Source organism: Leopardus geoffroyi, chromosome D1 (assembly GCF_018350155.1).
Source record: "Leopardus geoffroyi isolate Oge1 chromosome D1, O.geoffroyi_Oge1_pat1.0, whole genome shotgun sequence".
Lineage (NCBI taxonomy): Eukaryota > Metazoa > Chordata > Mammalia > Carnivora > Felidae > Leopardus > Leopardus geoffroyi.
Window position 1 is genome coordinate 109,249,989 of NC_059329.1, and position 12,835 is coordinate 109,262,823.

Sequence of the window (12,835 nt, forward strand, 5' to 3'; positions counted from 1 at the left end):
TTTCCCTCTCTCTTTATTTTGAATCATTTCATGCATACAAAATTATACACACACACAAAAATATATCTCCTGGTTAGGGCATTTTACAAAATGATGAAAAGTACATTTCTATACTTGACTCAGTTTAAGAAACAGAACATTATAAATTATGTTGAATGAGGCCCTCAGGATGCCCCTTCCTGACCACATGCCCTACTTCCCCCCCCCCACCCCCGACAAAGGTAAACACTATTGTGTGTTTATTATTTCCCTTGTCTTTTAAAAATAGTTTTGCTGCATACATGCATCTGTAAACAATATGGTTTAGGGTGTTTTTGAAGTTTATATAAGTGCTATCATACTGTATGTGCTCTGTGACTTAGTGCATGTGTGTGTTTTAATTCAACATTAAGTTTGTGGGACTTGTCAGTGGGGTATGGTAGCTGTAGTTTAAATATTTTCACTAACAGATATAATTTCATTTTATGACTATATCATACTTCTCTTTTCGGTGAATATTTTGGGTTGTTTCTTGTTAGTTAATGGGAGCAGTAATGCCGTAAATAGTCTTGCCCAGGACTCCTAGTGATCCTTGCAAAAGTTTCTTTCTGTTTTTATATGTAGGGGTGGAATTGCTATTTGCAGGGTATACATCTGAAACTTTTTTAGATAATGCTAAATTGTGCCCTGTTCGTGCTCCTCCTCCCTCACTTTTCATGTTCTTTGTGTTTCAGCATTTACCTCACTGACTTACACTTTCTTTTTTTTCTTTGCCCTTCTTTTAGGGTAATCAGAAGCCATGTTAGTTTAGTTTGTTTTGGCCAGTGCCCTAGCACAACACCAAACTCAAGTGGGAGTTTAGTGTGTAATGGTCCTTAGCAGGCCTCTTTCTAGGTAGGTCCGTCTGTAGCTGAAGTATTCTAATCCACTTTCAAACGTAAAAGCACTGTGCCCCTTCCCACGTTGGTCCAGTGTTAGTAATACATGCTTGCCCATTCTTCGTTTGCATCTATCGCTATGTTTGACAGGTGACATCTGGACGATTGCCTTTTCTAGCTTGTTAGATTGAAAAGGCATTGAGCCAACTGGGAAGAAGCTGCTGTGCAACAGAGGGAGATAAATAAAATCACTGATAAATAAAATCTTTGATTTTTTTTTTTTTCTGCACCTGTTGGTCACTGAGAAGTCTTATGTAATAAATTATTAGCCAAAGAAACTGCCCATCTTCCTGAGTAAATCGGTAATTACTATGCTAACTTGGTGTGAGAGGCTTGGTTGGCTTGTTGTTTGCCCCTGCTGAGAGCATGCAGTTGTCATGTCTACTAACGAGTCTTTGAGATTGTCAGCTGTCCTGCTCTGACTTTGTTTTTCAGCTATCACCCTGTGCCTCCCAGCTCCTTGTGGAACACTTGTGCTCTTTGGAGCATGCTGTTTTATCTGCAGGATGGAAAATAACACCCTGTGGGGAGAAAATGTCCGCTATTGGCCCTTCCAATTACTAGAGTCATCTGGTTAATTTGAGGTCTCCTTGTTTACTTGTTCATGTTGTTTAAAATATATTGGCAATGTGCAACCTGTGTACAGCACTCTGTAGATAGTCTAAGATTAATGTTCTTGTCTCATGTAACTCAAGTGAGAAGCGTGTGAAACGTGCACTTAAGAAATGTGAACATGATTGTGGATCTAAGGCTATATATATGTGTATATATATGCTGTGGGACTCAGTTTTAGCAAATGTGTTCCTCTACCTAGTACAGAGAAGAGAGAGTTGAAAGTTGTGTGTTAGGAAGGTCACTTTCCTTTTCTTGATCCCAGTAGAAATAAAATTTGCTTTTCGGGGAAAAAAAACCTTTTCCCTTTATTAGATATTTAAATAAAGATGAACATTGTACTAGTTGTTTCTCAAGTATGTACTCTGCTCTTATTTAACATCTACTAAATTCCTTCAGAATCTGTAGTATTTTTTAAAAACGTTTTATGGTTGGAGAGAATACTGATCGTTGGCTTTAAAGTAACTAAATTGGGGGCACCTGGGTGGCTCAGTCAGTTGAGTGTCGAACTCTTGATTTTGGCTCAGGTTGCGCTCCCAGGATCGTGGAATCAGGCTCCGAGCTGCTTGGGATTCTCTTTCTCTCTCCCTCTGCCGTGTGTGTGTGTGTCCTCTGTCTCCCTCTCTCAAAACAAAAAAACAACAGAAAAAACAACCCACTAAATTGTTTTATTCATTGACCTAAAAAAAATTTTTTTTAATGGTTATTTTTGAGAGAGAGAAAGAGTATGAGCAGGGGAGGGGCAGAGAGAGAGAGACATAGAATCCGAAGCAGGCTTCAGGCTCCAAGCTGTCAGCACAGAGCCCGATGCAGGGCTGGAACTCACGTATGATGAGATCATGACCTGAGCTGAAGTCGGACTCTTAACTGACTGAGCCACCCAGGCACCCCACTTTTTTTTTTTTTTTTTTAAATAAGTAGGCTCTATGCTGGGCATGGAGCCCAACTTGGGGCTTGAATTCATGGCCCCGAGATCAAGACCTGAGCTCAGATCAACAGTGAGAAGCTTAACTGACTGAGCCACTCAGATGCCCTTATTCATTGACATTTTTATCAACATTTTTTAAATTAAAATATTGATACATATCCATGATTAGACATTCAAGCAGTACAGAAAGATGGGAATTATGAAGGAAAAAGCCCTAGTCTTGTCTCTGTTTTTGCTTTCCACAGGTGATCACTAGGAAATACAGTTGGCTTTTAAGATTCTGTTACAAGCAGGTGGATCTATTATAGCTCCTTTTTAAAATTCACAGCTTTAGATGTTGGCATTGTTTTCCCTCTGTACTAAGTAGTGCTTCCTCTCCTATGGCCCATGTTTTGGCTAGTGGTATGGTGACATTTGGCCAGGTGGCATGTTGTTTGATGTTATCTTTTTTTTTAATGTTTGTTTATTTTTGAGAGAGAGTGAGCTCGCTTGTGAGAGGGGTGGAGGGACAGAGAGAAAGCGGGAGAGAGAGAATTCCAATCTGTGCTTTGTCAGCACAGAGCCTGATGTTGGGCTCAAACTCACAAACTGTGAGATCATGACCTGAGCTGAAACCAAGAATCTGATGCTTAACCAACTGAGTCACTCAGGTGCCCCAAGGGAAGAGTTTTAGAGTCTCATTGTTGATCTCTTCTCTTTGGTTCTTGTGTGGTATATGGTGAAGTTTCCCCTGGTGTTCTTTTCTCTATTTCAGATACTTCAGTAGGAGAGGCAGAAAAATCATTAAATTTCACAGGTATACAAAATGTCCTCAGTGGATTTTGTAAAACCAATTATTAGGAGATAAAATGTGCTCTGCTGTATCACTCACAAACTGTATCACATTTGTCTTTGAGTACAAAGCACATTTGCATATCCTTATCTGTATGTACACTTAGGGAAAGAGTTCAGGAGTTATGAGTCACATTTCTCCTTAGACCACATTTTTTTTTTAAAGGGGGTACTGAAGTTAAGCCTGCTTGGACAAAACTGTTAGAACCAAAGGAGGTGGTCATGGCTAAGTTGGCATGACTAGTATACAGTAGAAGTGTTATTTTCATCAGGACACTTAGGGGCAGTTGCCCCTCTAACCACAAAAGCACTAGGCAAGCCAGGATATATTACTCTTGTATTCTTACTGGATGCCAAGGCAAACTCTTCCACACTTTAGTTTTTTTATCCATTAATTGGGAACACTTTTACTTGCCATTCATTCTAAAATGTGGGTGAAATAAATATATAATAGGACCTATAGATTGTAAGAGAAGGTACTTCTTAAATGATAGATATGAAGTAAATGAAATTGGTCAAATAAGAGAGACCTGGTGAAATTTCCATTATTGCCTTAGCATTAAAAGTCTTAAAAGCATCTTTGTATCTTAGATTTGAGTTTCACATTGTGAGTGTTGTAATAGAATATCTTCTCTATCGTGGTAATATTATCCATTGTCCCTGTGGAAGCTCAGATTCCTTGTCAGAAAGAGAATGACTTTCACAAGTCCGCTTTACAAGTATTGATTTACAGATCTTTTGGGCACACTAGTGGTTATGTGATTTCTTTTTAAACTGGTTTTCCAATTTCTTAGCTGAGCCAATAAGCTGTTACTGGGAGTGTTTGCCTCAGTGTGCATGAGGGAGGTGCAAGTAAGAATATGGGCTGTGTCTTTTCACTGCTTCAACCTAGAAGGCTTGTCTTGTTTTGGCCTGGACTTGAAGGTTCAGTGGGTCCTCTGAAATTTGGAGTTGGCTTCGCTTGCATCTGTGGCGTCACATGCTGCGGGTACTTTAGACATCTAGAGTAGCTGTGGGAATGCTCACAAGAGCTGGTCTTTTTCCATTATGGATTTGGAGTGGTATTAGGGCTCTTGAGAAAAGAGAGTTTGAAATTGGTCTTAGAATGTCTTTCAGAAGCCCCTTGGGCTGGATTGAGTGAGGTGGTTTGTTTCTAGATTGGCAAGCACTGATAGAATCCTCCATTCCCTAGGCCTTCCCTAGGCCTAGTTGGAAGAACAACCAGCATAGCTTCTGATGGTTTTAGGGAATCACGATGTTTATGCTTAGGCACCAACTCTATAGAGTATTTTCCTTTTCCTGCCATTCATAGGGCAGTTGTCTGGTTAGAAAGCCTGCTGGACCTGTACTCCCTTTTTCCTTATTACAAACCAGAGAATAGCTGTAGTCACAGCTCAGGTTGCCGCTTAGGCTGACCTAAACCTGGCCTCTACCTTGGGTAGAGAAGTAGAGTAGAAGAGCAGTAGAGAAGGCCAGTAAATGATGATAAATGGTTTCTTAGCTTGTGTATCTTCTAGAAAACAGTTTGTGAAAGCATTCCATTTGACATCCCATTACATCTTAACATCATAAGCTGTTTTCTCTTTAAAGCTGTGCTGTTCAGTACAGTAACCACTAGTTGCATGTGGCTATTTAAGTTAAAATTAATTAAAATTGAATAAAATTTTAAATTCCCTTTCTTAGTTTTATTAGCCACATTTCTTGTCACACTAGTCACATGTGATTAGCGGCTTTTGTATTAGACAAGGCAGATATAGAACATTTTCAGCACCATAGAAAGTTCTATTAGCTAACACTAAAATTTTTTTTATTTTTTTAATGTTTTTATTTATTTTTGAAGGAGAGAGAGAGCATGAGCAGGAGAGGAGCAGAGAGAGAGGGACACACAGAATTTGAAGCAGGCTCCAGTCTCTAAGCTGTCAGCACAGAGCCCAGTGTGGGGCTCGAACTCACAAACTGTGAGATCATGACCTGAGCCGAAGTCAGACGCTTAACCGACGGAGCCACCCAGGTGCCCCAGCTAACACTATTTTAAAGAGAAAATTGCCTGTGATATTTCTAGTATTAATATCTGTGTGGTTTCTCCTTATTCATTTAATTAAACTGAATTCTTTTGTCCTCTTCCAAATTATTTTAATATGCCCCTTTTCTTCACTATTGCAAGGGCCTGTTAGTTTTCTTCTGTTAGTTGTTGTCCTTTAAAGATTTTTACCTTTTAATCTGTTCACTTCTTCCTGTAGGGAATTGCTTCCTGATGCCTTCCTGCCATTTGTTTCCCACAATTTTAGGTATTAGTCAATACCTATTGAGAAAACTAACTGGAGACATTAATTTTACAGACTTCATTATTATTTTTTTAATTTTAATTTTTAAAAAAAATATGTATTTATTTTGAGAGAGGGAGAGAGAATGAGTGCATGCATGGGGGAGGGGAAGAGAGAATCCCAAGTGGGCTCTGCGCTTTTTCCCATGAACTGTGAGATCATGAGCTGAGCCAAAATCAAGAGTCAGATGTTTAACTGACTGAGCCACCCAGGTGCCCCGGGAGTCATTAATTCTAAAATGACTTTAGATGATTGGATTATGTATGATAATAATTTTTGGCCTTATTTTTTTTGTGTGATTTCTAAACTATGTAATAAACGTGTTACAGAAAAAACCAGTGAATATTGTTTTAAAAAATATATATTTAAAAATACATATCAACTCTACTCAATTGTATACCTTAAAGGAGTGAACCTTACAAATTTTATATTGTAATAAAGCTGTAAAAAAAGAACAGCTTTGTTTTTGAATGGATGAAGACATGGGGGACTAAAGTTTTGCTCTACCCATTACCTTTCTTGGTTCTAGAGTTGCGTATTTCTTTTTACTGATAGCAAATGTGGTGAATGGGGAATGTTCTAGACACTCATGGTGAGTGGATGATGAAGCATAGCTGACAAAGTAGTATTGAAAATGACACATTTATTTATTTGTTTAAAAAAATTTTTTTTAATGTTTTATTTATTTTTGAGACAGAGAGAGACAGAACATGAACAGGGGAGGGGCACAGAGAGAGGGAGACACAGAATCCAAAGCAGGCTCCAGGCTCTGAGCTGTCAGCACAGAGCCCGACGCGGGGCTTGAACTGACGAACTGCGAGATCATGACCTGAGCTGAAGTCGGAAGCTTAACCGACTGAGCCACCCAGTCGGTTTTATTTGTTAAATGTTTATTTATTTGTTGGGGCGCCTGGGTGGCGCAGTCGGTTGGGCGTCCGACTTCAGCCAGGTCACGATCTCGCGGTCCGTGAGTTCGAGCCCCGCGTCAGGCTCTGGGCTGATGGCTCGGAGCCTGGAGCCTGTTTCCGATTCTGTGTCTCCCTCTCTCTCTGCCCCTCCCCCGTTCATGCTCTGTCTCTCTCTGTCCCAAAAATAAAATAAACGTTGAAAAAAAAAATTTATTTATTTGTTAAATTTATTTATTTATTAAATTTATTTATTTGTTAAATATTTATGTAGATTCTTTTAGATAGTAAAGTGTTTTAAGATATACTCAAGGTGAGAATCTCTGAGTTTAGGTGCAGCTTCACACATTTTCTGGTCCTGAATACTGTTTTTCCCTTTTTCTTTTTGGGAGCAATGGTCCAGATAAACCCACTCTTCATTCACCCTTTCAGCCCTCGTTGTGCTTCTAAGTTCTGTGAACATGACACTAGGTAATATCCATAGAATGTTTTGGCCCCCAAAATTTTAGAACTGTGATGTGGATCTTAGTAGTTACACTGTAATTTCCCTTGTATGTATTTTTTAGTGGCCTGATACAGATAAAGGTAGATACGAAGGGAGTGATGTTTTCAAACTTGATTCCTACCAGAGGAATACCTGTTCCTCTTTTTGTGGACTAACTCTTCCAAATGACAGCTTGCCTCTCAAAACCTTACTGTGAGCAAGATTTCCCCTAGGTCACATTGTGGGTATAATTAGCTTATGACTTGTCCCTGAGGAAATTTAGACTGCTTATTGTGCTTAGACATAAAAAGGTGGTTTTTCTTTACAGTTGTTCTCCAAAATATTTTGTGTGTGTCTTGAGTTTCCTTTCGTTCCTCTTTTCATAGGTGAGATAGAGATTCTTTGTTGCAGTTTCTTTCTTCCTCTTTCTTTCTTTCTTTCTTTCACTACAGAAAACACAAAAGGCTTAGGACATCAATTGTCATTTACTTCTTCCCTCCTCACTGACCTTTTCCTGTCTCCTGTTTAAAAACAACAAATGGCTTCAAGGTTTACAGAGCTGCTTTATTCTTCCGTTTCTTTGTATTACCATACCTCTCAAACCACACTGCACTCTGCTGTTTGTAATTCCACCCATCTTTTGCCACCTTAGTTTCCTCCAGAATGTAACCACTAGTAGTAGTTCAGGGTGATGTTTCAAAGGAAAATCAGCTTATGCCACTCCCTTCTTCATAATCTTCCCAGTTCATTCATTTAGCAAATGCTTATAGACCAGCTGGTGTGTGTCACAAACAGAATCCTTGATTTCATAAAATATACATTCTAGTGGGTGAAGATTAGTGACACTATCAAATAACTGTTCATCATACTTGGAATAAAACCCCTTTTCATGCCTTAGGAAAGACTTTAGGATGTGACCTCTTCCTGTGTCTTTGACCTTCTCTTCTGTCATTCTCCACCATGCTCACTTGGCTCTGGGGAAGCTGGGCCTTAGACAAGGTCATCTCCGCCTTTGGGCTTTTGCACTTATACCTGGGATGCCTTGTCCCACATCATCATATGGCTGGCTCCTGGGTATCATTCAGATCTCAGTTAATCCACCACCTTGGAAAGCTCTCATAACCTGCCTAGTCATTCTGGGAGTTTATAAATCTTCACAACTAGTTACTATCATCTGAAATAATCTTGTTCATTTATTAGTTACTTTATAGGTGCTCAATAAGTACATTTGTCACATAAACAGTACCTTTTTATTTATAATGTTTATTGAATGAAAATCTGTTATACACAGTTCTTTCATTCAGCAAATACTTACTGAATATTTCTATGTGCCAAGCACTGCTATAGGTGCTGAGGAAGCAGTAGCAAACAAGTTGACAAAATTAACTCTCTCCTAGAGTATACATTGTGGTGGAGGGAGAAAGATAATAAACAAATATATTTATAATAAATAGGTAATGAGTGAGTACCACGATGAAAAATAAAGCATAGTGAGGGAATTGAGAATGTTGGCAGAAGGGCACTTTTGGATAGGGCGGTCAGAGAAGGCCTCTGGGGAAGCCATGTTTTAGCTGATGCCTGAATGAAATAAACCTAACTAATTGAGCATTTACTGTGTGTTACAATAACCATCAGAGGCAGGTACTGAGATCCCTTTCCCAGAAAGGAAAATCAAGGCCCAGTGAGGTGAAGGCATTTTGTAAGTCTGCACAGTTTAGAGGTAGGTGGAGCTGGGATTTGTCTCATGATTTATGATTATCTGACACCAGAACGATTTCTCTGTTTAAACTTGGTGTTCCCCGAGCCCTGGCTGGTTCTCATAGTTGACAAATAATATTTAATGTTTATATTTTGTCATATTAGAATTACAGAATGCTGCTCTATTACCAAATCATAGATAGTAAGAAATTTAATACGACAATGGCTATAAGTGCCAGTTCTGGAGCCAGTTAGCCAGGATTTTAATCCCGATTCTATCCTTTACCATTTAGTGATTTGGGCAAATTATTTAACCTCTCTAATGCTTTAATTTTCTCATTTGCAAAATAGGCCTAATGTCCCTACCCCTCATTAATTATGAGGATTAAATGATATTAATACAAGTAAATGCTTACGTAGCACATAGAAAACACTTAAAAATAATAGCTGTTACTACTATTACTATTGCTATCTTTATTGCCAGTCCAGCTTCTCTGGTCTCTCCCCAGTACCCCTCCAAAGTCTGCTTTCTTTCTGCAGTCAGGGCAACTTTGTTGATATTACGATTTCCTCAGTGGGACTATCATAAGGTGTTGGATTCACTTTAGACACAGATCCTGCCAAACCCCAAGCTTAATAGTCTAGAAAGTCAAAACAAAATATTTTGGTTCTCTGAAGCAGTGGCTGGATCAGGATCCTGTTTCTACATCCTGCCAGCTTATATGAACGGAAGAGATGGTGCAGGCCCCGCCTGCAAACCACAACTTTGTTTTGAGCCAATTTGACTTGACAGCTTCCCTATTCTACCTGCTGACTTCTTTAGCTCTGGTTTGGCAGCCAGAAGAGCAACTAAACCGGTTTACAGCTAGTCATTTATTACCAATAAAAGCTAAGTGACTCCTAAGAAAATGAGGATTTAAATGGGGTTGATATTTTTTCTCTTGTCTCTTTAAGCTTTCTTTTTTATGTCTCAAACTATAGAAAAATTCTATTCTACTCTTACAGGAGAAACCTGATAATACATTTAAGGCCTGTCATGAAACATTTGGATGTGTGTGTGTGTGTGTGTGTGTGTGTGTGTATGTTAATTCTCTCCTTTAATAAGTACAAGACTCTACTGTCTCATTTTAGTTGGAAGTCTACAAATATATTAACATGTTTCTGTTCTTCCTTAAGAGTATGTAAAACACAGATTAACTTCTTTTCAAATGTGGATCATCATGATGAATGAGATCCTCATGGTTAACAACAGGGCTTGAGCTGAAGAGTGTAGACTGGTATGTGTTGCATATTTTTAAACTAATGTGTTTGCTTTTTTAGTTTTGTTTTTGTTTTATTTCCCCCATTGCTTCAATATGCCTTCTTTCTGCTTTACTGCTTTGATTAGACCATGGGCTAAAAACCAGACAATCAAATATGTTAGGAGTGAATGGCTCTGTATTATGAAGGCTAAGAGGAATGGACAGTATCATTTGAATACGGGAGATTCACAGCTGGAGTGTTTTAGGGCTAGGAAGAAACATTTTACCTACTTCTTCGTCTGGGTTGTACTCCAAGGATGGGATTGCTGGTGAGTTAGGGTAGAGGGTTAATCTTCTAAAGTCTTAAGGAGTCAAAAACCCTTTTGAAGATGCAGTTCGAGATACAAGTCAAATTTTGCGTTTGGTTGGAGAATTATGAATTGGTAAGTAAAGCCCTATATCTATTGCTTGGTTAAATTTGTTTTGATTACATCTAGGCAAGTCACTTTTTTTCTCATTTTTTAAAAGTGAATACACCTTTTTTTTTTTTTTTTTTTTTTTTTTTGCCTTGCTGATTTGTTATGAAGAGAAACAAAATGTTTGTAAAATGTTTGAGCATTTATATTCATAGAAATCATACCATCTTTGGGTAATGTCAGTGAAACTATGAATTTGATGGTATAATATTTGTTGACCTGTGATAGACTGTGATAGATACATTAGTCATCTTTTACATTGTCTTCACAAGTAGGTTTTTTTATTTTTTTATTTTTTTTATTTTTATTAAAAAAACATTTTTTTTTAACATTTATTTATTTGAGAGACAGAGCATGAACGGGGGGGGGGGGGGTGGTCAGAGAGAGAGGGAGACACAGAATCTGAAACAGGCTCCAGGCTCTGAGGTGTCAGCACTGAGCCCGACGTGGGGCTCGAACTCACCGACCACGAGATCATGACCTGAGCCAAAGTCGGACGCTTAACCGACTGAGCCACCCAGGCACCCCTACAAGTAGGTTTTTTTAAAGTGTGTTTATTTATTTATTTAATTCGTTATTGAGAGAGAGAGAGAGAAGGCCCCCGTGCTGTCAGCACAGCCTGACATAGGCCTTGAACTCCTGAACCATGAAATCATGACCTAAGCTGAAGTTAAGAGTTGGATGCTTAACTGAGTGAGCCGCCCAGATGCCCCACAAGTAGGTTTTTGTTTGCTTGTTTTGTTTTATTGTTTAATAAAATTGTCTCCTCAAAACTTAAGTATGTGGAAAGTAGTCTACAGAATTTGTCATCTCTGCCATACACCATTTTTGCTGTGGATGAAAATGAATAAGCAACTCTGGAAACCAAGGTCCTTTGGGAACATAAAAACTCTTGTAGCTATTAATGGATTTAATTGTATTTCCTCTCTGTCACCAAAATGTGCAATAAATTGTTTATGCCCTTGTCTTTAATGGGGAGAAGTGTTCATTAACTGTATGTAATTATCATTATCGCTTTGTTTTTATTACTTGTAGATAATCCCCTCTATCTTTCCTTTAAAAAAACTTATAAAAAAAGGATAGCTATAATACTATTAAATATTACCCATTAATCTTTTTGGTGAGCTTTTTCTCTCCATGGAGAAAAAGGAAATTATCATTTCATTGTGGGGGTGAATTTGGGCTTGAAATGGGACATGATCTCCTAAACTAAGATTTGTCATAAAATTAGTTTGGCATGCTTTGGACTTAGGCCAAGTGATATGTTTACTTAAGTTCAGCAAGGGCCTCGTTCTCAGGCAGCCTCACTGATGAATGAATGCATGTCTCAGTTGGTGAGGCTTCATCTTATTTGAGTCCATTTAAGATAACATTTTGAGAAAAATGTTTGGAATGATGGCTCTCTTTGGGTTTTGTTTTGTTTTGCTTTGCTTTGTTTTGTTTGATGCTCATTCAGGTATTTCCTCCTATTCTTATCACTGTAGGAAAGTCAGCAAATTGCTATAATTTGTTTAAAACCATATGCCAAAAATGTTTTGACTTTAGAATTTGGTTTCTTATTTGGCTTTACTTCATCATGTGGATTTGGATAAGTCTCTTTAACTCTTCCTGTACCTAATAGTCATTTAGTCAGCAAATAACTGTCGAGTATACATCATATGCTGGTCACTATTTCAGACACTGAGGAGAGAACAGTTAATAAAAGAGACACAATCTCAGCTCTTGTGGGGGTTACCTTCTAGGTGGGCAACAGACCATAAGCAGATGAATGAGCAAATGATAGGGTATGTCTGGTGGGGAAAAGTAAGGTAGGAAAGGGGGTTAAATGGGGCAGAGAGAGAGATAGTTTTAAATAAGGTGTTCTACAAGATCTCAGAGAGGGGGAACAGTCCTTGTGGAGCACACATTTAAGCAAGCCAGTAGAGGGGACAGCAAGAACTGGTAGGTTCCAGAAACATCCAAGAGGCCAGTGCACTTGAGCCAAATGAATGAGGAGTGAGTATGCAAAGGGGACCCAGATCTTATAGACCATTGTAAGACTTAGCTTTGACTTTGAGTGAGATGGGAAGCCATTAGAGGTTTTGAGCCACAGAAGAGGCATGATAATAACTTTCATATTAAAATACCCACTGACCACTGTGTATAGAATAGCCTATAAAGAAGGGTAGGGTGAAAGCAGGGAGTCTAGGTAGAGGTGTTGTGATGATGTCGTGGGAGCTAATATTGGCTTGGAACAGGTTGGTAGAGGTGGAGGAAAAGAGAATTCATCAGATTCTAGGTATATTTTCAAGCCTAAAGGATTTGCTTATGGGTTGGATTTGGGGTATGATGGAACAAAAGGATTCAAAGATGACTTGAAAGTTTCATTAACTTCCTTGTGTTGGTTTTCTGATTTTTATAAAAAAATTTACTATTATTG

General features: G+C 38.6%; 1 protein-coding gene across 2 annotated transcripts in view; it reads left to right on the forward strand.

Moving 5' to 3' along the window:
* Positions 1 to 12,835, forward strand: part of PACS1 (phosphofurin acidic cluster sorting protein 1) — a 156,200-nt gene that overhangs the window by 1,619 nt on the left and 141,746 nt on the right. The window contains exon 1 of one of the 2 annotated variants that reach the window (XM_045486831.1): positions 10,361 to 10,383. The exons of the other annotated variant lie outside the window; for it this stretch is intronic. Coding sequence (XP_045342787.1) covers positions 10,376 to 10,383 — 8 coding nt within the window. The 5' untranslated portion in view covers positions 10,361 to 10,375. Of the gene's footprint in view, positions 1 to 10,360; positions 10,384 to 12,835 lie in introns of those variants that run through there. 2 annotated transcript variants of the gene reach the window in all.